Source organism: Magnolia sinica, chromosome 2, assembly GCF_029962835.1.
Source record: "Magnolia sinica isolate HGM2019 chromosome 2, MsV1, whole genome shotgun sequence".
In the NCBI taxonomy this organism is placed as follows: Eukaryota; Viridiplantae; Streptophyta; class Magnoliopsida; order Magnoliales; family Magnoliaceae; genus Magnolia; species Magnolia sinica.
The window spans coordinates 122,168,621-122,195,418 of NC_080574.1; the positions used below are offsets into that span (position 1 = coordinate 122,168,621).

The 26,798-nt window shown below is 39.4% G+C and overlaps 1 protein-coding gene across 1 annotated transcript in view; it reads left to right on the plus strand.

The window, feature by feature from the left end:
• The window catches only part of LOC131237513 (sister chromatid cohesion protein PDS5 homolog B), a 126,321-nt gene that overhangs the window by 45,416 nt on the left and 54,107 nt on the right, over positions 1 to 26,798 (plus strand). Inside the window, exons 12-13 of the mRNA XM_058235333.1 lie at positions 9,824 to 10,006; positions 24,259 to 24,398. Of these exons, the coding sequence (XP_058091316.1) occupies positions 9,824 to 10,006; positions 24,259 to 24,398 (323 nt within the window). The remainder of the gene's footprint in view (positions 1 to 9,823; positions 10,007 to 24,258; positions 24,399 to 26,798) is intronic.

Here is a 26,798-nt window from a genome sequence, read left to right on the forward strand (position 1 = left end):
TCTATACTTGGCTTCAATATTGGAGCGAGGTCCCACAATTTATCTCTTCCTCATTTTGGGCAGCAGGATTTCCTCCTAGAAAGGTACAATAACTAGTAGAGCACTTGTCCATAAGATTTTTGACCCAAATACATTGGAGCGAGATTGCACGATTTATCTCTCTTTTGAGCAGCAAGATTTCCATCTGGAAAGGTACAATAACCGGTAGAACACTTTGTCCATAAGATTTTTGACCCGAATACATTGTTATGAGTTGAGATTTGAAGATGACCATGTACGTGGAAGTTATAGTTGCACGAAGTTCCACAAAGCATGAAGTGCATGGCAACAAATTTGGGTGTAGGAGTGAGGAAGTGTTTCTTTCAAGATGTAAACAAGTAGGTAGGATGTGGGTCAAGGAGCGAGATTCCAAAGTAGGAGCAACACCTAGTTAGAAGGTCCTGCAATTAAGGTAAGAACATAATTTCACTTCTTGGAGATGACTTTATGTATTGAAGAATTTGATGAATGGCATCTAAATGTAGTACCCAGTTGCTTGCATAAACTGGCCAATAATACTCATTGCATATACTATCAAGTCTCATGATAGTGAGATAAATCATTTTACACATTTAATGTTTATTGGTCTCGGGTCATTGAGGCGATCACCTTTTTGAGCGTGTAAATGATGGTTCCATTTGATAGTATTATAGAGGGGATGCGCATCGATTTTACCATTCTCTTTAAGAAAGTCAACGGCATACTCATGCTGAGAGACGAGGATACAAGGATGAGATTGAGATTTAGTTGCATGATCCTTCCAGTCAGATGCTGCTTCCTCTTTGAATTAGGCTTTAGAACAAGGTGTTTTGTAACGGTAATGGTGGCCGTAACGACCACCACCTGATGGGGACATCATGCACACACCCCCTCTAGGCAAGTATTCGAGGCGGCGGGCCCCACTTTCGATTTGGATCGACGACGACATCTTTGGAGGGCCTCATAATTAGGGGGCTGCATTATGGAGCTTTGGAGTGGACCCGATCATCATATAGATTCTACCATCGGATCTCATGATCGTGACCCACTACTTTAGATGATCCAGGATTTTGAGTTTTGATCACTTTTGTTATTAGAAACTTCATGAATGACTTCGATTGCTTAGATTAGTATTTATTTGCTTTAAGCTTTGGTATTAGTGTGCACACATGGCACAAGGGTACTTTTGTCATTATTCTTTGGGCATACGGTTTTCTTATAAATATAGCTATCCTATGTAGGTATTGCAATGATGTTTATGAATAAAAATTCCTGCGTTTCTTCTCTCTTTCTTTGGGTTGAATAATCGAATTGGGTGCGAAGCCCTCCCTTTCATCGAAGGGCTAACTACCGTGATGTGAAGCCACCTCCGTTCCAAACCATCTCCATCTTTTTACACACCAATTCCATCACCCTCAACACCCCTCCCATCATTAGATTCGCCACTTTTCGCATCCAAGTTTTCTCCTACAGCAGTGCACAAGCAGATTTCAGATTTTGGCCCATCTGAGGGACTGAAACTTCGGTGGAGTACTACGCTCAAACCGTGCATCGGATCGATGTGAAACTTGGTATGGAACCTGTCCATCTCTGGCCGATCCCAGCCTAGGAGGCGCTTCTCGATTTTGTGGGCCCCACGCATGTGCGGATGATCCGTCACACGTGCATTCAGGCCCCCTGGCTGTCCAGCGTGCGCAACCTTCCCAGGTGGTCTCTTTCCTTCTATCTCCTTTTCTTTTGACTTTAAAAACTCCTTAATCCAAATCCCTAACCCTAAAAAGTCCCAAATCCCCATTATCCCCAATTTTCAAATCCTAGATTTTCCCCCAAATTGAAACTTAGTGAATTTCTTGAGTTGAGAATAATCCTTTGCAAGAATGGATGGTTCTTACACTCCTTTGGGTTGGTTTGGCGTATGATTTTATTTGATCTAGCCCTAAAGTTGTGTAGGCTTGGAACCTATAGATTCCCCCTTTTGAATGTTTGATAGTATGTAGGATGTAGAATTTTGTGATTATTTAAAATTGGTATAATCTCAAGCTTGATCTCTTGCATTCCATATTTAATTTCACATCCTGCATCACAACCGTTACCTTTACGATACATGTCGTAACGACTATTATGGCCCCCGTTACGGTCTCTTTTTTTATTGAAAAAAAATCTTGAATAGCTTGTATTTGCCCCGTATTGTTGATTAAAAAGTATGGAAAACTTATATTTGCCCCATAATAGACAATTACGGGGCTGTTATGGCCTTTATAGGAAACGTAACGTGCTGTTAACAGCAATTACATGTCATTTTTTTCCATAACAGCTGTTACGGCCGTTATGACCTCGTAACATGTAACGGTTGCCACCGTTACCTTTATGTAACGGCCTTTACGACACACCATGCTTTGGAATAACATTCCTAGTTCCTAGCTATTTATACTTGCAAGCATTTTGACACAGATGATGCCTTGCTCTTGCACCCAAATGTGTTGTCGCTTCGCTTTACTCTTCGTGCAAAAAATAGATTGAGCTACCTCTATTCAAATAAATATTGCAAGCAACCAAGATCTTTAACATTAAACTTCTTACTCTGGTTTTGTTTAACGGTGGAAATGCAATCAACATTGTTACTAGTGATGACATTGTCATCTCATATGGTAAAAGAGCAGTGATGGGGTAACATGTTGGAACTGATTTAGGGTAGTATGGTAAGAAAAATGTGTGTTCAAATTGGTCGCTAGCCTGCTGTTGTAGGGATTATTGAGGATCAGATCTCAGATCAAGGAGTAATAGGCTGGAATTGGTGTAGATGGGGGATTTTGGGAACTGTTTAGGGATTATAACATTTTGCATATAAGGTTAGGTTTCAGTGGTAGCAACAAGTTTTGGATGCATGATATAAGGAAGATAACAAAATAAAAAAGATTCAGGATCAAAACTTGCTCTGTTGCAGAAAACTATGCAACAAAAATTTTCAATCCTTGATTTACGCGCTGCAAATATGAATCTAAATTAATTATGGCCCTTGGTAGAGTGGAATGGCGGAAAATGATTCGTGTAGCTGACTCCAATTTGACGATACCAAACTCATCGATGTATCGATCATCGACCATTTGGAAAGCCATTCATTCCATTTTTGCTTTAGTCATCTCCTCATTATCCTTGTCTCTTGGGAATGGTGCCCACAGTAGATTCTGGGAGGAGTCATGGTGAGACTCTAGACCTTTGATCGAGGATTTTCCGTTGCTAGCATGCCTCTGTCTTGAGAAGAATATCACAGTAGATCATTGCTTCTCAAGAAGGATCGGGAGTTTGGTGTTCCCCATGTAGAAGGGGTCTATCAAACTCTGAATGCGAAGATTCCATCAGATTATTGCTTCGTCTTCAACATTTCCAACCCATTTCAGAGTCATCAAATTCATTGGTTTGGTCGACCTCACCCTCAGGTTCCTTCTCGGTTAGATCCTTTTATAATTTGGTTAAACCTCATGGAGGAATTGTTTGCTCCTTCAACATTTTGGTCCTATGGGGCTCCCTCCAAGGTCGCTTCGTTTGTGGGTTGTGGGTTGGAAGAGGATTCTAACCATAGACAATCTTAAAAAATGAGGCATGATGCTCCCTAACATCTGTCTTCTTTGCATGTGGTGTGCATTCAGTCGACCACCTTCTGTTGCGTTGCCCCATTGCCGTTCAGCTGTGTAACCACATTGTCAACCTCTTTGGGGTGAATTAGATTATGCCACAATCTGTCTAATGCAGGGGCATTTTCACACCGAGCTCGAGTGGGGTAGCCCTTGGGATGCGGGGACACTCGGTGTGGGTGACCCATGTGATTTGGGGCCCATGGGAGAAAACTCCTTATCGGGGGTGATTAATACGCATTTCACATCAGGCTCGAGTGGGGTAGCTTGTGGGATGCGGGGACACGCTCAGGGTGGGTGGCCCATGTGATTTAGGGCCCATGAGGGGGATTCGGCCAAGGTCTTAACCCATGAGATATGGGGCCTGGGCTATGAGATAAAGGGATTAATTCGCCATACTCTAACAGTTCGAGCTTTTAGAGCAAGTGGTTAATTGTCCCGCATCAAATTGGTATAAGAGCGGGAGGTCTCGTGTTCGAGACTCCTCACCAGGGATGATTAATGCAGGGGCATTTTCACACCGGGCTTAAGTGGGTAGCCCGTGGGATGCGGGGACACACTCGGGGTGGGTGACCTATGTGATTTGGGGCCCACGGGGGAGGTTTCGTGTTTGAGACTATTCACTGGGGGTGATTAATGCGCATTTCACACCGGACTCGAGTGGGGTAGCCTGTGGGATGCAGGGACACTCATGGTGGGCGGTCCATATGATTTCGGGCTCACGAGGGGGGCTCGGCCGAGGTCCTAACTCATGAGATGTGGGGCTTGGGCTATGAGATAAAAATGATTAATTCGCCATACTTTAACAGTTCGAGCTTTTAGAGCAAGTGGTTAATTGTCCTGCATCACTGTCGCACAGATGTTGTGGGCCTGGTACAATGTTTGTCTCGCGAAAGATAGATTATCTGTTTGACGGTTGCTGCTTATGGCCAGTCTTTGACACCCGTGGAAGGAGCGTTATATGCGGTGCTTTGATAACAAGCGCACTTCCTTGGAGCAAATTGTGAAAAGGGTGAAAAGGGATGTAGTTGATTGGGCTACTGGGCTTATGTTAGATTTAAATGTAGTATGCTCTATGTTGGAATTGCAATGTTTTCCAGTAGCTGTATTTTTTGTTTTGGCTCCGGCCAAGCTGTTTTCAATAAAGTTTATTCATAATCCTTTTAAAAAAATGATGGTGATGTTGATGAACTATGACTATGAATTCCTTCAATTGGATCTGAATCTGATTTGAAGCCAAAAACACCAGGAAACAAGAGGTAAGAATTGCTCTACCATGAACATCGTATTGCACGAATGGTCTTCTAGGTGTTAGCACCAAGAAGAGGACAGCCCCATTGTAGGATTCTAGAGGTACCTTTTTGTAGACCTAAATAAGAAGAGATTTCAGAAATCCGGCCTTTGCTATTTTTACGCCTAAAGAATATTGGAAGTTTCTAGAGATTGATATCATCATCTACGCCTTATCCCAACTAATTAGGGTTGGTTACATGAATTATTTTTACCATTCCACTCTATTTAGGGCCACAATGTCAGTTAGACCACATGTCATCAAGTCTTTTCTTACTACCTCCACTCACATTCTTTTGGGCCTCCCCTTGTCTTTTAGAGCCTTCAACTTGTACCAACTCACTGCTAACTAGCATAGTTTTTGGTCTCCGTTGCACATGACCAAACCATCTAAGTCTACTTTCCCTCATCTTGTTACCTATTGGTGCTACTCCTAAATTCCCTTGAGTACATTCATCTCTAATTTTCTATCATTGTCTTGCTGCTCATCCATCTTAACATTCACATTTCAACTGCACTTATCCTGTGAACATGTTGTTCCTTAACTGCCTCCAATTTTCTATTCCATAAAGCATGTTTGGTCTTATAGGAGGCAAGGGCTGGAGGGGAGGGAGGAGAGACCGAGGTCTTGGCTTACCCCCGGCCACAACCTCTTTGAAAGAATGGCCTTGCAACCTCATCCCCTCAGTCGTGGAGGGGGGTGGACCTACTTGCTTTTGGAGGATTCAGATAGAGGAGGAAGAGCTCGCATTCTAACTCTTGGGAGGAGAGCGGGAGGATGGATCAAATCAAGCCATTTGAACTGAAAGTTTTTTTCCTGTTGAAGCCCGCTTGGTGGAGAGAATAAATGGCCTTCTTAGTAGCCTTAGAAGAGGAATTTGAACAAAGGAAAATTGTCGGCCTGATCGAGAGCCTCTTTGTTTGGGGATAACTATCTCTTTCACTAAAATTGGCTTACTGAAAACCTTGGAGAACCAAGTATTGATCCCACTTCGAGAAGTTGGAGATGAAGAGCGCGGGAAAATAGGTAGATGGAATACAGGTAGATGATATACGAGCAAGCTTCTGGCAAGAAACAATGGTCCACCCATCCTCAGCCAGAGGGGTGACTGGGGCCCTTCCCATGATGCCTGCGTGTTTTCCCTGGCATCGGACTTTGAAGCATAGAGCCTTCTCCTTACCTTTAGAAATATTCTCAGTTGGCAGAGAACCCCTTGGGATTCTAGGCACTGAACATAGATTGGGTGGGCCACATGTACCTTTGTTAGAGACCTCTGGGCTTCTCTTCTTAAAGCTCTTTTCCTTTCGCGAAGGGATTCTCCCTGAATGCCACTCTTGTTCGACTGCAGATAAGCCTTACTAGGGTGGGGATCCCGTGACGATTCAAAGGGGTTGGAGAAACATCTTCGCTTCAAATAGTTACTGATTTTATTAACTATCATTTTTATTTGATAGAAGTGATGTAAGAAATAGATAAACTATGAATTAAATAATGTAACTTGTTGAAGTAGCATGATGCAATACAGATTGTTATAGGGCTCACAACAAAGGACTTTCTTTGTTACATCGCATGATATAAGGAGAAGAAACGTTTGATCCTTGATTATCCAAAAGTACAAGCCCACGCCAAAGTCCTAAAACAGAGGAGTTGGGAGGTTTATGGTTGGGCACCATATGTAAGGTGGAGTTACCATTAAATCTAGCATTGGATTCAGAATCCAAAGTGTAGGACTCCAAGTCACACCCAACAAATTTCCTTGAGTTGCCTTCTATTAGAGGATAGAGAGTGGTTTACCTTTTTTATTCCAATTTTCTTTTGTTGATGATGTGTTAGTCCAAGTAGATTTCCCCTTTACGAAGGGGGTGCCCTACAACTTGGCTAATGAGCAGTTGACTAGAGTCTTTTGACCTTGATTCATAATAACATTCTCTTAGTCACCTCTAATCAGTGGATTTCGTCCCAACCATTTGTGCTGAAGAAAATGATGTTGCTTGTAGCATCTTCTTTTTCTTTTGGTGTTCCTTTTCCATAAACAACTTTTTTTGTGCTGGTATCATTTTCTCTTAATGTGTATTCGTTTTTATCAACATATTGGGTCGGCGGGTAGTAACATTTCATAATGACATAGGCAAGTTGAAAGGCTTGTTTGGCATCTCAACTCTAATTCAATGAGAGCTTTTTCAATAAGAGCTACTCCAATAAGCTCTTTTTGTTCTATCTCCTGTTTTAAATAAGCTCGTTTGGAAAAATCAAATCTTCGAGTTCAAAAAAAGCTCTTATTTGAAATAAGCACATTTGGTAAAACCTTCAAATAAGAATTTTTTTAGGGGTAGTTAACGTTATTTTTAAAGATTACCTTCATACCATTTGGATTGCTCTTATAATAAACCATGCCCCGAATGACAAAAGAATGGATAACTACAATCTTCATATTTTAAGACATTTGGGCCATCCATTATGTCATAATTAGATGCGGATCAACCATCATATGGAGCCCACCTTTGATGTGGACCATCCATTGTGTGAGCCAAACTTTCAAAGTAGGCCATCCATCATACAAGGCTTGTCTTGGATGTGGACCATTCATCATTAGGGGCCCACCTTGATGTAAGACATCCACCATGTGGGGCCCGCCATCAATGCTAATTGTCCTTTATGCGCGGCCCCTCAATGTCCGCTACCCATCACCCATCATGTGGAGTCCACATTTGATGTGTCCATAGTGTGGGCCCTACCTTGGAAGTGGATTGTCCATTATGGAGGGCTCACTTTTGATATCTACTATTTTGTGTGGGGCACACCTTCTATGTGGATCATCCATCATGTGGCCCACTTTGGATATGGGTCATCCATCATGCGAGACCTTGGATGTGGACCATCCATTAGGTGGGGCCCACTTGATGTGACCGTCCATTGTGAGGGGCCACACTTTGATGTGGGCCATTCATCATGTGAAGCCCACTCCGTCCATTATGTGGGCCCACCTTGATGTGGACCATTCATTGTGTGGGGCCTTACCTTCAATATGGGTTGTTCATCATGTGGGCTCACCTTTGATGTTAACTGACCATCATGTGGGCCCACCTTTGATGTGAACTAGCCATCAAATGGGACCCACTTGATGTGCATGTTCCATCATGCTGGGCCACACTTTGATACAGGTCATCTATCATGTGGGGGGCCCACCTTCGATACGATCCGTTCATTACGTGGGTTCATCATGAGGGGCCTACCTTTGATGTCCACCATCCATCATGTGGGTCCCACCTTTTTTGTGGACCATCTATCATGTGGGGCTCACTTGATGAGGATAGTCCATCATGTGGGACCCACCTTTGATGTCCACCATCCATCATGTAGGTTCCACCTTTGCTGTGGACTATCCTTCATGTGGGGCCCAACCTTCAATATGGGTCATTCATCATGTGGGCCCACCTTTAATGTCAACCTTCCATCATGTGGTCCCACATTCAATGTCCACCATCCATCATGTGGGTCCCCCCACCTTTGATGTGGACCATCCATTAGGTATGGCCTGTTTGATGTGGATCGTCCATCATGTTGGGCTCACCTTTGATGTGACCATGTATTATGTGGGCCCACCTTTGATGTAGACTATTCACCATGTGGGGCCCACCTTCAATATGGGTCGTTCATCATGTGGGCTCACCTTGAAGAAATTGTAAAGAGGAGAGAAGATGGTAAGATGAGAATCGCTTGGAAAGTGTAAGGACAAACTTGTCCAAAAATTAGTCCAAAATGACTAACTACTTAAGCCAAAATAAGCTCTGTTTTGAAAAGTAGCCCCTCTTCAACTTTTAAAATTGGAGCTTATTTGCTACTTTCTAAACAAATAAGCCAATAAGCTCTTATATTTTTTAGAAATAAGCCAATAAGCTCTTATTTGTAGAGATGCCAAACGACCCCCAAGTAAAATCTATCCATAGAAGATAAATAGGAATTGTTAGTAAAGAAATTATTGTTGCAAACCACAATTATCATGTTGATTGGTTAAGATGAACTTCAATAGAGTTAATCTTGGAAGGATATGGAAATGAAGCTAAAGACCATACCACCCAATTCCTAGATTGGTTCAAGTGAAATCTTTGACAAACTGTTCAATCAGGCCTTTCCTTGTTTTCCATATTCATCTTTGGATTGTGAAGCATGAAAGAAATTGAAGGCATGCAACTATGAGGCAAGCAATCTAGTGAAAAACTTTTGGACTACTTTTCCTAGGTTCCTTGGAGGTAAAGAAGCTTTCTTATGTTATAATTGCAAAGCTTTGGCTGCTTTCAATGTCATTGTTGGTTAATTTTCCATTTGCAGTATAGATAATATTCTAATGAAGCATTTGTTTTGTAGTTTATAATTGCAAAGCTTTTGCTGCTTTCAGTGTCATTGCTGGTTAATTTTCCATTTGCAGGATATATAAGATACTAATGAAGCATTTGTTTTGTTGTATTTTGCGAGCTTAATTCCTATGCATTGGGTAATTTTCTTACGGTTTTTTTTTTTTATTCTTCAAATTTTTTTAATCTGTTGCACTATGCATCCATTCTTGATCATGTTAATAGTCTTATGCGACTGTGTGCTCATTTCTTCAACATTGTGGGGCTATTGTATCCTTTAAATAGGTAATAATTGTATTGATTATATTTCTCAACGTAAAGTTCCCCAGAGGATTTTTCAATGATGCATGCATGTGTATAATGGCTCGTGACTGCCAAATTAGTGATGTCATGCGGAATTCTTTTTTGTTTGTTTGTTTGAGGTTTAGCTACATAAAGTACTTGTCACACTCAAGATTTTTTTTTTTTCCTCTTCTGGTTTTTGCTACTATTTTATTAATTTCTTATAATGATTCCATATATTTGATCAGGATACGTTTCTCAAAAGAATAGGGAATAAGCATCCGCATTATGAATTTTTGAGAATACTCTCAGCGAAGTGCACATATACCATATTTAGTGCAGAGCATGTGCAATGTATTCTGTTAGGTTTTTTATCTGAGAAAGGTGCTGAAAAGAGAAATTTGCAGACCATTGGCATCAATCTTCTTCTGGTAAGGATCTTCCTTTTCTAAGTTGGTCTTTAAACTGCGTAGACTGTATCTTAAGCTATTGATCGCTTCAATTTAGGATGTTGCTTGAATATGTCGTTCTTTGTCAATATACTTGGCTTTATAAACTGATGTCCTTGTTCTTGACATGTGTGATATTTTGTGTAACTTTGAATTTAATTAGCTGTATCTGAGCCACTTTGAACACTTTGCTGGTCACATCCTAAAATAACACAAGTTAGGATATTTACCACTCAATCAATTATATTCAAATTGGATGGTGGAATCATTGCAAAACCCGTAGCTACTGTCCTAAAATACAAGTGTTGTGTGATCCCTCCTAGACAATAAAATATGTTGACATGAAGCGGGGTTTGCCAGCCACTCTAGTAAGAGAACCTACAACCTATGAACTTCAACGAACTGATGGTTTTGACGCCCCTATTGGCGTAAGCTTGCGATACGTAACGACTGAGCGATTTAATTCATCATGGGGCTTCACTCTCTGTTTAGTCGGAAACCAGTTCAAGAACCTTCTCTCATAGATTCCCTTCATGCGTGGGCATCTTCAAGCAATCAGGGGAGGTGCTGACAAGAATGGCCTCTACTACATTCTTGTTTGGTCTCTATTAGGCCTAATTTGGATCGTTTAACCATTGCAAGAGAACAAAAATATTGAGCCTTTTTATATAAAAAAATAAAAAAAATAAAATCACAACCCTTCTTCGTAGCAAAAATATTTACTATAGGAAAATATGTTGGTCATGTGTACCAAAATCCAATGTAATGAAAAGGTGGTTTTATATAACATGCCTGTAGCGGAACATAGATCAAAAGCCAATGAGACTAGATACAGGTGTTGTTATGTGCATGCATATACGAGTGGATTTTTTTCTTTTTTTTTTTTTGAATGGGAGCAAAAATTGATTAGAACCACTCAAGAGAGGGAAGAGCAAAATACTGTAGGGACTACTTGGAAGGGATGATGAGGGGTCATCCTAGGCATTGCGAAGTCATCAATATAAAGATTCCAATGCCTATGGAGGTTTTCCCTTTCATTGCCTATTCCAATTCAAGCACTTGATCTTTATACCCGAAAAATGCTTCCCCCCACCCCTCGAAGAATGTTACAAATAAAAAGGGCTTTTTCCATAAGTAGACCTGAGGTTTGCTGGGAGACCCAAAATAGCATCCCTTTTTAAAAACTTACTTTTTTAGTTCTAAACATGCACTTTATTTTTCCTAGGGCGAAAGTGCCCCTTGATCTTCTTCTCGATACCTTCTTTGTTTATCACTACTCTTCGACTACCTCTTCTTTTACTATTGCACTTCGGTGATCTTTCGTGCTTTACGACTACTCTCCAATGATCTTTCATGCTTTTCGACTACTTTCTTTAGCAGAAACTCCCACCTCAAGAATATGGGTTATGAGCTTGTTTGAGAAGACGAGAGGAAATGAGATGATTTTTTTTTTTGGTAAAAAGTTCACTTTTAGAAGATGGGTTCTTCTTTCTTCTAGAGATTTTGCTCAGATGAGTCTTTTGCTAAGAAATGAATAGAAGGAAAGAAAAGAGGCATAAAAAACTCCACTTTTAGAAATGGAAGCGAACACAAGATGGACTTTGGGCCTACTTTTGAAAGGTCAAACAGTGTCTAAATGAGATAATTCCAATCTTATTAGAAAGGTTGTCGAATTATCTTTCCAATGAGCCTTGGATCGCCTCGATCCAACCTGTAATGAGGGAGTTATAAGCATTTTTGTGAGATCGTGCACTACTAGAACAACAACGATCGCTCCTTTGTTGTAACAACAATCGCCCCAGTGTAACAACAATGATCGCTCCTGTGCGCTTCGGTGTTACAACAACTATCACTTCTTTGTTACAACAGTGGTTTCTCCTGCGTAACAACGAAAATCACTCTTTTGTTAAACAACAATCGCTCGTGTGCGCTCGTGTGCAAGGTGTTCCAAAACGGTAAAGGTGGCCACAACGGCCACCACCGTTACTGTTATGATATAGGTCATTATAGCTCACGTATCGGCCATTACCACCCTTTTCTATTTTTTGAAAAAACTGGTACAGGACCGTTACAGGGCCGTCGTTACATAACCAATTTTGAATACCTTGCTCGTGTGTAACAAGTGATCGCTGCTTTGTTACAACAATAATCGATGATATAAAAATACAGGGAACGCTGTTGTTTAAAAAATAGTCATAACTCCATCGTTACTAGTCAGATCAGGGTGATCTTGGGCTCATTACCTTTCAAATAAGACTAGAATCATCTTTTTTAGACATCATTTGACCTTTCAATAGTGTGCCTAAAGTCCAACTCTTGGCAAAAGACCATCTAAGCTTTAATCTTTTGAAGAAAGAAGAAGAACCCATTTTCTAAAAGTGGAATTTTTTCTCTCCCCTCTCTCTCGATTAGTTTCTTCTCAAGAAAACCTATCTAAACTGATTTTTTGTAGAAGAAGAAAGCATATCCTCATAGTGAAGTTTTTTCTCTTCTTCTTTCATTGCATCTATTTATTGGCAAAAGATCCATTCATGCAAATTCTTTTGAAGATAGAAGAAGAACCCATCTTCTCAAGGTGAAATTTTTGTACTATTTTTTCATCTCATTTTCATCCCAAACAAGCCCATTCAGCATAACTAGTAAAAAGAAGAAGGGAGTTTCTACCGGAGATAGTAGTCGGAAAGCATAAAAGATTGCTGGAGAGTAGTCGGAAAGCACGAAAGATCGTCGGAGTGTAGTGGTAAAAGAAGAGTTTACGGTAAAGTAGTTATGAAAAAAAGAATGTGATGAGGACATACGAGTACCATACCAGATGAGGGCTGAGCCAGTCTCCTTATGGCTTGGCGACCATTACATGGGGCTCAATGTTCGAAATATCGGTATCACATTACGTATCACATCCTTGGGATATAGATATGTATTAGTTATCGCACGGGAGATATCCTTTGTATCGGGTAATTTATCGCACTTTTTGGAAAACATGAGGAAAATTGGGAAAATGGTTGAATTTTTCTATGAAACTTCATAAATTGTTAAAAAAGACCTTAATACACACTTTTAAATCATAACATTTAAAAAAAGAAGTGCACATGATAGGTTTCCTTTATATAGGGTCCTAAGTTATGTGTTGTCTAACTGAATTAATGCAACTATATTCAAATTCAATGCATAAAATTTAGAATGTATGTAATTATCATTTCATCAAATACTCCTAAATACTTTGAAATTAGTCTCAATTGATAGCAGGTTGAAGGGAAATTTTATATATATATATATATATATATATATATATATATATATATATAAAATTTTTAATTAAAAATTATTTTTATCTTTCGAAAATTGACAAGGACTTAACAAATAAGTAGATCAGCCCTCATACATGGTTGATTTCATATTTAGAGTGTAACATTGCAAGCAATTTGGGAGAATTGAGGAAATTTCGAAATTTCCCCAAAATTTCCCAAATCGGACCACCCATACTCAAATTTCGAAATTAGAGTGCATGCGATGATCATTTCATCAAATGCTCGTAAATTCTTCGAAATTAGTCTCAATTGATAGCTAATTGAAGGAAAATTTCGAAAAACAAACATGGAGAACATAAAGAACCATTGGATATCGAAATCAAAGCTCTAACTCTATGCTTTTTCATGCAAAACATGAAGAACCAATGGATTTGTAACCATTTGACACTGATTTAACGTAATTTCAACGAAAAAAATGGACCGGAAATTGAAAATGCTCATTGGATGAAACATGTGGGATACATCGACACTACTTGTGCGTTTCGTATCGCACGGGTGGGATACAAGATATATCGTGGGATATATCGGCCGATATCGTCAATGTTTAAAACATTGATGGGGCCTGCTTGGCCCAATTTACATTCCTAGCCACGTTTAAGACTCCACGTGCATGTTCATGCATGTTTGACGAACCCACATTGGGAAGATGCGCATGGGCTGTATATAGGAGCTTGATGGACACATCAAACTGTTGGATTGGGTAGACACGATGATTGGGACGTTGGATCATCATCGGACATCTTGATTGTGGACCCCTGTGGGCCACGAAATAGTTGTTTAAATTGTTTACATACTTCGTTATTTTTTACATACCACATATTTATTTTGAGATTAGGGAGTTAGGAATAACTTTTAATTTATTAAGTGTCTTTATGTTGAGAATCTTATCTGAGAGTGTCTTTTTGCAAAAGGTCTTTTCTTAGACTATAAAAGAGAAAGATGGGTGTGTGAAGCCCTACTGTCATTATTTTGAAAAAAAGGAAAGCTTTGTGTTTTCTTTTCTTCATGTGATTTGAAGAATACTCCATGTGATTTGAAGCTTGGGTGTGGTTTGATTCCGTTCCCCATTCAATGGAGTTGCGAGGCTTCCATCTATCATCTTCCTTTTCTTTTCCTTTCTATCTAAAATAGGTATTTTTCCAAAAACTTTACATCTTTTATTCCCTTTCTATTGAATACCATCCAAATCATTTTTTTTTTCATCATCTAACTTCAACTTTAACCGAAATCAACTTTTGAGGACTCAAAAACCCTAGCTAACGACCCACACGTGCGAGCCCCGAGGCTGACCGTATGGACACCTACTTAATCCTTTGATTTCCCCTTGCTTCCCCCATCAAAACCCCTTGATTTTCCATTCATAACCCTACTCTAAACCCTATATCCCCAATTTCCTATTTTCCCTAATTTTTAAAACCCTAATTCCAAAATCTCCCATTTCAATTTCCATGAACTCTAATTTTCCAAATTTCACATTTTTCCCTTCCTTACCCTAATCATAAAATCTACAAATCTGTCCCTTGAGTATGGAATGCGCTTATGCTAAATTAGAAGTTCTATCCTTCCATCGGGTCTAGTTTTAATTGATTTATGTGATTTCTTAGCATGCGGGCATGTGATTTAGGTTAAATAAGATTTTATTTCCTATTGTTTACTCTTAATTACTTGGTTAGTATCTTTTGTTAATTGAATTACTTTATGGAATCTTTTATAATCTCCATGTTGAATGGTAGCATTAAATCATGTGTCCTGCGCATCAGTATGGAAACAAGGTCAAGGGGCATTTTTATCTAGCGGAATTCAAAAAGGTGTCGGAAGTCTAGAAAAATAAGTATTTAAAAAGGGTGTCTATTTTGAGGCCCCAACGAACATTGGTTCTACTTAGAGAAAAAGCCCATATAATTAAGAAGGGGAGCAACAACGCCCCAAAACAGAAATAACACAAACAACCCAAAAATCTGAAAAATAAACTATGCACAAACAAGCCAAAAAACCTTAAATAAACTATACAACTCAAAACTAAATGAGAGTCCAGGGGGCCGAGACCCAAAGAAAACAAAAAAAGAGAGAATATAAGTGATACAAGAGCAGCCCGAGATGAAGAGGCTATAACCATACTGGAAGTAGGAACCAAAACCACTTGATATGAACCAGTAGCGCCTAAAGGTCAAGCCGAGGTGAGTCCAGACCGCGAGATTAATCCAGGAGAGCAGAAGAACCACAACTATTAGTTAGGTTGAGATTAGAGGACCAGTCCTTATGTCCCCAAAAATTTGAGTGGAAACCTTGGTCATAGAAGAGAAGTGTTTCTGAAGCATCAAAGGTTTCTTTCTAGCCAGATATTCCAAAGGGTGGCCATGAGAGCTTGACGTTAAACAACCTTGAAGTCTTTGTTGATGGCACCACCATGCCAGAGGGGTTTGGAATTTTAGGTTGATCTCAGACCAAACCTTGACAACAAATAGGCAATGCATGAAAAGGTGAGGAATGGATTCTGTGTCTTCCTAACAAAGTTAGCTAACATTAGGCAAGAGCATTCCCCGACGTTGTAAATTGTCCACCGTGAGGCTCTTCCCTCATTCAAGAATCCAAACAGCAGCAGGGCTCCATAGGACCAAAGGTATGAAGGGAAGTGACGAGGAGTTGCGGTTCTTGATAAGCAATCAGAATGACTTGGAGTAAAATAGACCAGAAGAGTTGAGTGTTTAGGTGGGGGGGTCGACCATCCTAGGGATAAGGCAAATTTCTTGGAGTAGTGTCATCAACTCTAATAGCTCGTTCGCTTCATTATTTGAGAGAGCTCTTCTACGGGGAAGCAATAAGCACTTAAACCATCTGCAGAGAAACAATTAGCGAGAGAACTATTGGAAATCCAATGGTCCTAGATTCTTATCCTAGTTCCATTTCCAAAATTGAAGGTAGGCCTTCCTGGAAGAGATATTTGGTGGAGGATATTGCCTTCCACCTTGATGAGGCTCTATATAGAGAGGAGGGAGAGTTTTTACTCCATTCTTTCATTAACGACATCCCAAAAGTGGATTGCTAGTTTGCCTGCGCATAGGGGAAGCCCCAAATAAGTTGAAGGAAATGAGCCCGCTTTGTTACCAATGCTCTCAGCTAAACTAGAAGGGGAGGAGACAAGAATATTAATGCCCCACAATTCACTTTTAAAAAGATTAATCTTAAGCCCCGAAATAGCTTCAAAACATCTGACAACTTTCCTTACAAGTTATACATTGCAGAGTTCGAAACTTCACAAAATAGAAGTGTCATCGACAAATTAAATGTGCGTAATGGATGGGCAATTAGAGGAGACTTGAAATCCTTTGAAAAACCCTACGGATTCCTCCCTTTTAAGCCTTCAACTGAAGGCATCTGATGCAATAACGAAAAGAAAAGGGGAGAGGGATCACCTTGTCTTAGCCCTCTTGAAGAGCCAAAGAACCTTTTGGGAGAGCAATTGATAGGAACTAAAAAAGACGTGGAGGGGCACGAATGCATCTAGACTCGCCATTTTTTACTGAAACTGTATCTGCCAAACATATGATCTAAATAACCCAACTGACATGATCAAATGCCTTTTCATTATCAAGTTTACAAACCAAACCTCTTGTTCCTTCTCTGTGACGAGAGTATATGCATTCATGAGCTAGCTAATAGAGCGCAATCTAAGATCTGCCTATTAGCTAGGAAGGCTCCTTGCGCTTCTGTTATTGTAGATAACACAAGGGCGAATTCTAGATGAAATAATTTTTGCAAGAATGTTATAAGGACCTCCCAACAGACTAATAGTGTGAAAATCTTTAAAATCTTCAACTCCTTCAACCTTAGGAAGTAAAGCGATAAAAGAACACCCATCACTCTTGATAAAGAACTAGATTGGTGAAAATCCGTTAGGAAGTTGATTTAATCATATTTTAAAATGTCCCAAAAAATTTCGAAAGAGGCCAATGGGTAACCATCAGGGCCAAGGCCCTTATCTTTGCCATGAGAAGAGACAGTCAATATGATTTCAACTCGAGAGAGTGACTTTGAGTGACAGAGTGTCTTTGGCAGAGATAGGGGGAAATTCCAGATTATCCAAAGAGGGTCTAATCCAAGATTCAACAAAAAGTTGAGAAGAATAGGAGACTATGATTTGGTACTTGCTGAGGGTTTTCTATCGTAGAGCCATTAACTGAAACAGAGCTTATCTTGTTAGATTTGAATTTGGTGCTATCAATCACATGGTAGTTGGTGTTCTTGTCCACAACTTTCAGCCAAAAGGACCTTGATCTCTACCTTCGTTTTATCTCCTGCTATCTCACTGCTGTGGCGCCAACTTCTTCAAGGGAAGCTCTTTGAGCTAGCTCCTCTGAAAGGGTGGTGGATTCTTCCTAGATATCCAAAAGATGAACGAGGCAAGGGGGTTACAATTGCACCCTCGAGGTTCTCTTGAGATTCTTGCCCTGAAGCTGCTTAAGAAGTTAGAGTTTACTACTCGGAACGAAACTTGGGCTATTAGAGATGGAGAAAGAGGACCACCAGTTGGAAACTAGAGCAGGGAAACCTTCAACTTCGAGCTAAGAGAGCTCGAGTCTAGAAGAATGTGATAGTGGTCTAAATTAGGCCCGGGGTCGCCGTGTTGATAAACAACAGGAAACGCGTCGAACCATGAAGGGGAGACAAGAATTATGTCAAGGTGGGATAGGTTCCCACCCCCCCACCCCCCGCGCCAACAAAAAAAAAAACAAAAAAACAAAAAAAAAATAAAAAATCCAAAAACATCTTCGTGCTTGTGACTACCATTGGATTTTTCAAAAGAAAAAGGGATTACATTGAAGCCTCCTCCAATACACCACGAAGAGATTATTTGTCCCTGATGACATTAAGGTCCTGCCAAAGCAATTGTCTCAATGTGGCAGAGCAAGGACCATATACTGAAGAAAAAATTCCATTTGAAACTAGAGGGCCAATTTTTGAAGACCATTGAAACATCAAAAGTACCTAATAGGGAGTCTTCTTTGATCCAAGAATTGGAGTCCAAGCCGCATGAATACCCTTGAAGTTCCCACTGTATCCAAAGAAAACCACTCTTCCAGAAAACCCTCCAATTCTATCCACACGAGTTCAAATTTGAAAGGATGCGACCCTCGGTCCGCCTCCATCTCCAATATGATCAGACAATGATTGAATATTGGTTTTGGCAAAACATGTTTGAAATACTAGAGGATATTTTTCCACCCACTCTGTGGACAACAAAAACCTATCCAACTTCGATTTAATTCCCCTTGCTTGACTGTTGGACCATGTAAATTTTACTTCACCCATTGGAAAATCTACCATGTCATTCATAACTATCCATTTTGAGAAATTCGTCATGCTTCTTATAATGCGACATCCACTAGATTTTTCAAAGGAAAAACTTACAACATTAAAATCACCTCCCACTACTCATGGTAATTGCCATTTGTTCCTACATGAGTCCAAATCAACCCACGATAAATTTCATAAGCTTGGTTTGTTTGGTCCATACACTGTTATAAATGCCCGTCTAAAATCTAATGCAATCTCTTTTAAAAGTAGAGACAGAGAGAATTGTCCCTCCCAACTATCTTCCTTTGTCCATAACTTCGAATTCCAGATGATTAGAAGACCACCTGTTCAACCTTTTTGCATTTAAGGCTACTCAATCTTTCAATTTACCTTTCCACAGAGAATTCACCGTTCTCTGATCAAATGATTGTAATTTTGATTCTTGTAGTGCAACTATTTGTGCCTTATATCGTTTACATATATCCCTAATTTGTGTCGCCTTTTACGGACACCATAGTCCACGAACATTTCAACTAATTATCTTCATTTGATAACTTTGTTGGCCCTTTTCCTTTTCTTGAACTCTTATCATTCTGTAGGTTACCGTGGCGCATTGCTAATCGGAAACATCCATCTCTTTGCTCGAGCTAACACACTGCCGTTTACCTTTATTTTCTACAAATTCAAAAAGCTCAACATAATCTTGTGGTCTGTCGCCTAAAGAAACTTCCACCATTTTTGGTATCTGACCCGCTACCCTCTTCTCGCGCTTCATGCCTTGTGCCATAGATACTCTACATAGCTCATGCTACCCAGAGTCTGACTTGGCCATGACCGCACTTCTATAAGCCTTCTCGACCATTTCCCTTACACCTGTGATCTTTGTTTGCTGAAAATCCACTGTCGTACCACCATTTTGCACTTCCGGAACCTCTACCGCACAAATTGTCTCTGCCTCCCCATCTTTCTCTTGACTCTGTATTCTTTGCTCTATCGGCTCTGTGCCTTTCCAGATCATCAATGCTCTTTTGCCATTATCTATTACATGTTTTTTTGTGACCCCATTTCTCTCCGGACTTTGCCCAGCTTCCTGCTATCTCCACAATATGATCCTTTAGATGATCCTATTTGAAATTGCCTTCCTCCAACTGTCCGATGTCGAAAAGGAAAAGAAACAAGCATACTAGTGACTCATTATATATATATATATAGTAGAAGCATGTGCCATGGCTTAAGTAGTCCCCCACCTGTATGAAGCAAAGTATGTGTGTAATTCCTGCCTCTGTAAAATGCACCACAAGTGGTTCACATAACACACGTACCGAGACACCCTCATTCGATTTTTTAAAAATGAACATTATTTGTAATGGTCATCTTAGCTATTACATCACCTAACCACATATCCCTCCCTTCTTCATTTTCATCAAGAGAGACGTCAGAGACCTCACTATGTGTACACGTATTATAGGTGCATTTGCCTCCTACTTCCGTCTCAAGACTTGCATCTATAAAAGAAGTCGTCCTGTCACAGTAGTCCTCATCATCACTACCCCGCATTGCCAACTCCTCTAAGCTTCTCTCACTATCTCTCAGCCTGCCAATGGACAAGGGACAACACACTCCTTTTTCTTCCTGTGTTCCTCTGGAGTTTGAAGAACATACACCTTCACCTTTGACATCTAGGGCCGACATTAACAAGGATTTCGAACTTCCTTCATCCAACTTCGACGTTAGTGATGGATTTGCTACTTCTCTCTCTGCGACCCTTCCCATCTCCTGCTCCTTGCTCATCTTCACCAAAATAAATGCATTTCCATTTATGATTTGATGGGTTTCTGACGACATGAAGATCCTCATGATTTGCGGTCATGGTGTCAATCTCGACTACATTTTCGATGCAAGCTCCTATTGCCATAAAGATTTCATCAATCTAGAGCTCCAACGAATAATCACTAATTTTCCCACACGGGGTTTGGGTGAACGACAAGCGTCGTGGGTGTGCTCCCCACATACGCGAGTTCAATTCCCCTCCTCGGGATTACCCGATGCATGTGGTTTGCAAGTGATTGTGTGCATCCGTAGGGAATAGTCTCGCCTTAAAATGAGGCGGGGACACCCCGACTTCATTAAAAAAAAAAACCCGAATAATCACTAATTTGAATCCAAATGTCTTCCCCTCCAAACATGGACTAGTTCTCCCAACATTTAATTTCTTTCACCACTTCATCCCGAAATAGGCTGCAACACATGAAAAAATTATTAACAGCTTCTTTAGATTCGACTGCTTCCCATATTGTATCATCCCTAAGCATTTTGATTGTACAATCCTCTTCTTCTAAATTGCAATTTTCCTTTAGCCGCCGTCCCATGACTTCCACTGAAATTCTTGGCTCAATTGTTATAACAAAATTGAATTCAAGTTCCTTCTAGGAGTTGTCCAAGATTTCTCAAAGCCTCCATACTGCTTTTCCCTCCCATGTCTGGGTCATATTCCTTATCTCACTCCTCTGAGTATTTTCCGTATTCCCATTCCCAAAGGTTATCTATCAGCATCTCTCTAAAAGTCCGATTTCTCACCCTCATTTTCGGTCCATTGAAGAGTTGATTTTCTTTACTCATAACAATTTGATCAATCCTCTATACATTCCCTTCGTTGATTTCACCCCTTATGTCTAAAGCCCTCCCTATTCTTTACCTCAGGACCAAAACGTGCCTTTTGAACTCCGAACTTCTTGCCGCTGAAGCTTTCTTCATCTTAATAGATTCATTGCCTTCTCGATTTCCTCCTCCCAACTAATTCGAATAAAAGCAAAACCATGATATGTCGGGGAGTTTCAATGCCGAGGGATAATGACTGCCATCACTTTTCTAGCTCGGTTGAAAACCCTCTCAAAATTCATCAGGAGCCATCCATCCAAGAATCCAACTGACATACAAGGTTAGAAGCTTTGTAAGTTCCGTCATTGGGAATGAACCTTTCTTCCAAACCTCAATCTTCTTCCTTCGAACTACCATCCACCCTTTCGGATTTTCTTCCACAATCATCCCTTTCCCTATATACTTGTGTACGGATTCTGATCACAGCTGCAACTCTATATCCATCCAAATTGGATTCCCCTTTTGAGAACCCCTGTGTTCCACATTCGATCTCCCTTTCTGGTTTCTTTCGCCATGCTAACCTGTTAAAACAGATGCTTCCCTGCTCTCCCACCCCAATCTATTGCCACTTCACTTCATTCTTTGTGCAACTATACCCCAAAATAACCATTTTTCTTATCTTGGGTCGATAGTTCATGAGAGGTGAGATTAAGAAGCATGTTGCTCATATAATTAGAGCTAGGTAGATGAAGTGGAGATGTGCCTCTAGAGTTTGACGTGATCACAACATACCAATCAAAGTGAAGGGAGATTTTGCTAAGTGACATGCATGTAACGTAGCTCGTTTACACACCACTCTTGTGTCAAAGAGATATATGTGTGCATTCTAATCCATAGATGGCCTTATTTGATCCGGATTCCGGACTCAGCCCGAACTCACTTGGATCCGAGGTCCAGTGACCTGACATTGGGGCAGGGGACTAAAAAAATAAGACTAAGACTTGAACCTGATCAAATGAGTCCACGTTTCTAGGACAAGACTCAAATCTGACTCTTTGACAGCTCTCATTCTAACAAAATTGTTAATTCTTAGAATTCTCAAACTACAAATATGCATTATGAAAAGAATTTTAAAAAAAATTGTTTGGGTTTTAGAAATACTTGACATGGAGAGAGGTTCTGACTATGTGAATTGCAAGTTGATAAAGAGAGCTTTTGACTATGTCAATTGCAAACTTGATAAGGAGAGATCCTATCTCCTTATTGATTGGAAATGTATGAAGCAATGATGTCAAATGGCATCAGCGATCCTGTGCGACTCAAGGGGTGTTGTGCGCATATGTAGTTGCACAACCCCCTGAACTCTCTTTTATATATATATATATATATATATATATATATATATATATATATATATATATATATATATATTATAATAAGAAAACAAAGGAAAAAGATGGAAAATGTTATGAAAAAATATGTAAAAATACTACGAGTGGTGGGAATTGTTTTATTACCAATTTCTTTAAAATTTTATTATATTTATTACATCAATTGGACTATCTGTATCAAGTCAACTAACAAGCACTCAAATGAATACATATACTAAAATGTGAAAAGGAGAGTAAATCTATTGGACTATCTATGTCAAGTCAACTAACAAGCACTCAAATGAATACATATACTGAAATGTGAAAAAGAGAGTAAATCTATTGGACTATCTATGTCAAGTCAACTAACAAGTACGAGGGAGGGAGGGAGATGGTAGAAAGAATTTATGTCCTTTCCAATGGTTAGAAATCTATGGGTGTACTTGACATGTAGGACATGAATTCTTTCTTTCTATGAAGGGTACAACTGAAAATAATCTCCTTGTGATGTCATCTTTTTTACGTTTTCATTTTAACATTTTAAAGCCACATGGCAATGGCCAATTGGTCTTTGGCTGGGAAGGGTACTCAACATTTTGATTCACTCAACGTCAGTTTCGTGTGACACGAGAAAACTCTGGACATGATTTAGCAATTCTCCCTAACGGCCTGTTTGGATAGTCAGAAAAGAAAAGAATTAGGTAATAATTATCCATTGATTATTTTCCATGAGCACTATTGAATCATGGATTTCCTGGATTCCATTTTTAGGAGTTTTGTTTGGATAACGAGTGTAAATCTCATATTTGTGAGGCAATAGTCACTTCTTATCTTGTGCTTGAGAATTTTACTATGGGAAAGGGTAATGAATGCTATGTAGAATCCACTATTGAGTTTGCTCTCCAAACATAATAAAATGTTCCATCATGAGAAAAATGCTTCATCATCTTTCTTGTCTTTTCTTTTCTTTTCCCGCAATCCAAACAGGCAATAAGATTAATAAATGGCGAGCCAATGAAAATGAAACAAGAATTCTGATGTCTTGCCCCTAGTTGTGTGATCCTCCTAACCAGTTGCTGCTCTCGCTTCAAATCGCGCTTCGAACTCACCCTCCTGCATTTGTTATTTGCTAACATTTCGGGACATGTTTCCTACTTTGACACCTGAATTTATTGCTCTTTCACTTCATGCTTCATGCAACTATAGTCTTGCCAGTGATGCTCATTCTAGGATGTCATACAAGTAATTCTTGGAAGGAAAAAGGAAAAGAAGAATAATAACATATCCAGAGCAGGAGTGAACAAAATTATGAAAATCCAAAATTGGGGACATGAGTGCCCCAAGATTGATTGGCATTTTTATTATGCTCTGCAACCTGCATTCCTTTACACCCCAACCTTTTCTGTTTTTCTTCTTGAAGAAAGCAGACGGAGCTTGCATTGAAGAGGATGGATTAACATTTCTTAAAATGTGACAGTTTCCAGATGTCATGACCTCTTTGTGGTTGTGGCGTTGGTCTGGACTTTTAGAATCAATTTCATTCGTGTAGCTCGTTATTAGATCATAGCTTCCTCTTACCATATTTGTATTGTATTATTACATATTAGATTAGTATTTGTTTTCATTGTTAACTTAACTTTTGTTTGCTATTTTCCTGAATTAGACAATCGTAAACATTTTTCCGTCATTGCTGAGAGGATCAGAAGAACATTTACTGAGGTTGTTCTCAGAGGGTTACTCACTAAATGGAAAACTACTCCAGATGTTAGCGAAGGCAGGCCCTCATATTTCTATGAAACTCAGGTAATTTTTGTCTTGCTTTGCTTGTATATGAATATTCAAACGAACGTGAGAGTTTCAGTTGATTCATTGTATTTATAAACAACAGAAAGCTTCATTTGAAACGAGGTATTTAGCAGAGAGCTCAATTCTTTTGTTTTCCAATAATTTATTCCATATATTAAATCAATTGAATATTCCATTGGATATGCTAGTTGGCCATTGATGCATCGTTCTCCTGCCCTCAGCTGAAAAGATTGGCTTCAATGGTATTCCCGTGAGCTTTTTGCATGCCCAAATCTGCACGCAATCTCCTTCCTGTTGGAATTTGCTGCACAAAGATCTCTGCATCTCCATGTAGATCTATTCCTGACCTTTTCCTTTGAAAATGATGGGAAACTGTTGGTAACAACTCTAGTTGCAGCTCTTATGCAAAATTGGGATGGAACATAATCAGGAGGGCTTCAACTGGACATAATTGTAAACATCTGGATTTGGAATATGGAGATAGATGCCTGGATCCAGCAAAGGAAAGGAATTAAGAAACTTCCAGCACTCCTTTTTTCTGGTCCTGTTGATAGATTTGGACGTGCTGTAACTATCTTGAATTAAGAGATTTGTTCCTAAGCCTCTGAAAATCTTTCAAAGCACGAAAATTTTAACTCAACTAATCTGAAGATTTGTCCTATGACAACCCTGAAACCAATTTGTATTTGTAACTAAGATAATGTGAAGATTTTCTTCCATTGCCTACTGAGTAATTTGAATGTCATTGGAAGAAAGGGATCCATGACAAGCTGAATGTTGGAGTAGAAATATTGGATCCACGGCTAGCTGGCTGGTTTTATTAATTTGATCAAGAGATATGATGGGAGGTTCCATGACCGGTTTTTGCTGCAATATCAACAATGATACTGTGTTTTTCCTTTTGTCAAAGCAATTCTGATGCTGATATAGATGCAAATTGGAATATATCTAGCAGCCATAGGATGAGAAAATGATGCTTGAATGTTTGTTGAATTATCAAGCCCTGTATATTAATTTTATTTCTTATAAATAGATATGTATATAAAATCTTGAACAACATAAGAATGCCAAAAAGATTGCTAAGAAAGTTGCAATTGAGGCTAAACTTAAGGCTAATGGTGATCTTTACAATAGATTGGGGACGAGAAAGTGAGAATGATGTCTTCAAACTAGCAAAAATGAGTGGAAGAGCAAGTACCTAAATTATGTTAGATGCATTAAGAGCGATGATCAGAAAGTACTAGTTAAGGACACTGAGGTCAATTAAAGGAGGAGAATTTATTTTCAAAACTTATTAAATGACAATCACAAATCTCCAAGCCAATTTGACAAGCAAGGTGTCGGTGAAGGTAGTGGAGTGGTGCATCCCAACCCAAGAAGAGTTAACCGGAAAACAGCTTCTGAGATGATAGGGATAGAAGGAACCATATACTCAAGTGATGTCATAGTTCATAGATACTTCCACAAGATTAGGTTATCTAAAGAAAAGAAGCTTTGAGAAAGATGAAAATAGGAAAGGCCCTTGGACCAGATGTTATAGCAATAGAGGTTTGGAAGCGTACGATTTGTGTTCCTTTGTAAATCATTGACAAAAGGAGGTGAGAATTCTTTTTTTTTTTTCCAACAATGTTTCCCTTTTGGAGTCTTTTGTCTTTAAAAGTTTTGCAAAGCCGACCCACAATAAAAAAAGAAGCCCTCATTTGTTTCTTTTGAGAGAGAGAGAGGGCTTTTTGAGTATTTTAGGCTTAATAAAAAAACCTGGAGGACATAATTGAACATACCTTTTTTGTCAGCTAACAGAATTGAACACCGCTTTCTCCATTGGGATTCCACATCAAAATAGGTACAAAAAATGAAATATTTATATAATTTTTTTGTTTCCTTTCTCCCCTTTTTAGGGTAATAAGTTGAAAATTTTCAACATTTGTCTTTTTCTTTTGTTTTTTGTGCACTTTAAGATTCTTTTCAATCTTAATGATTTAGATGCTTACTTTAAGGCTTAATCATTGTTTTTTTCTTAATAGGTAGGGTTGTATTGATTGTTGTTAAAGGTCTTGTAGAAGTCCAAGGATAATGATCCTACATGAGAGTATTGCTCAAAGGTGGATGAAAATAATAATTTTCACCTAAAATGGAATTTTTGTGGGAAGAGTTATTGAGGAGGTCTATTATGAATGAAGCATCACCCCACTTGAACAAAGAAAAATATAGCATCATATGTTCACAAGTAGGTGATGTAGTGGGAAAATTAAGAAGTTGGGTAATAATTTTAGTGGAAAAACAACTAGAAGAAGCCATGGATGATGTTGGAAGAGATCCAATTATACATGTCATGGGCGAATTGAGTGAGAATGATAGAGGAAAAAGTAAGAGGACGTCTATGGATGACTTTGTTGG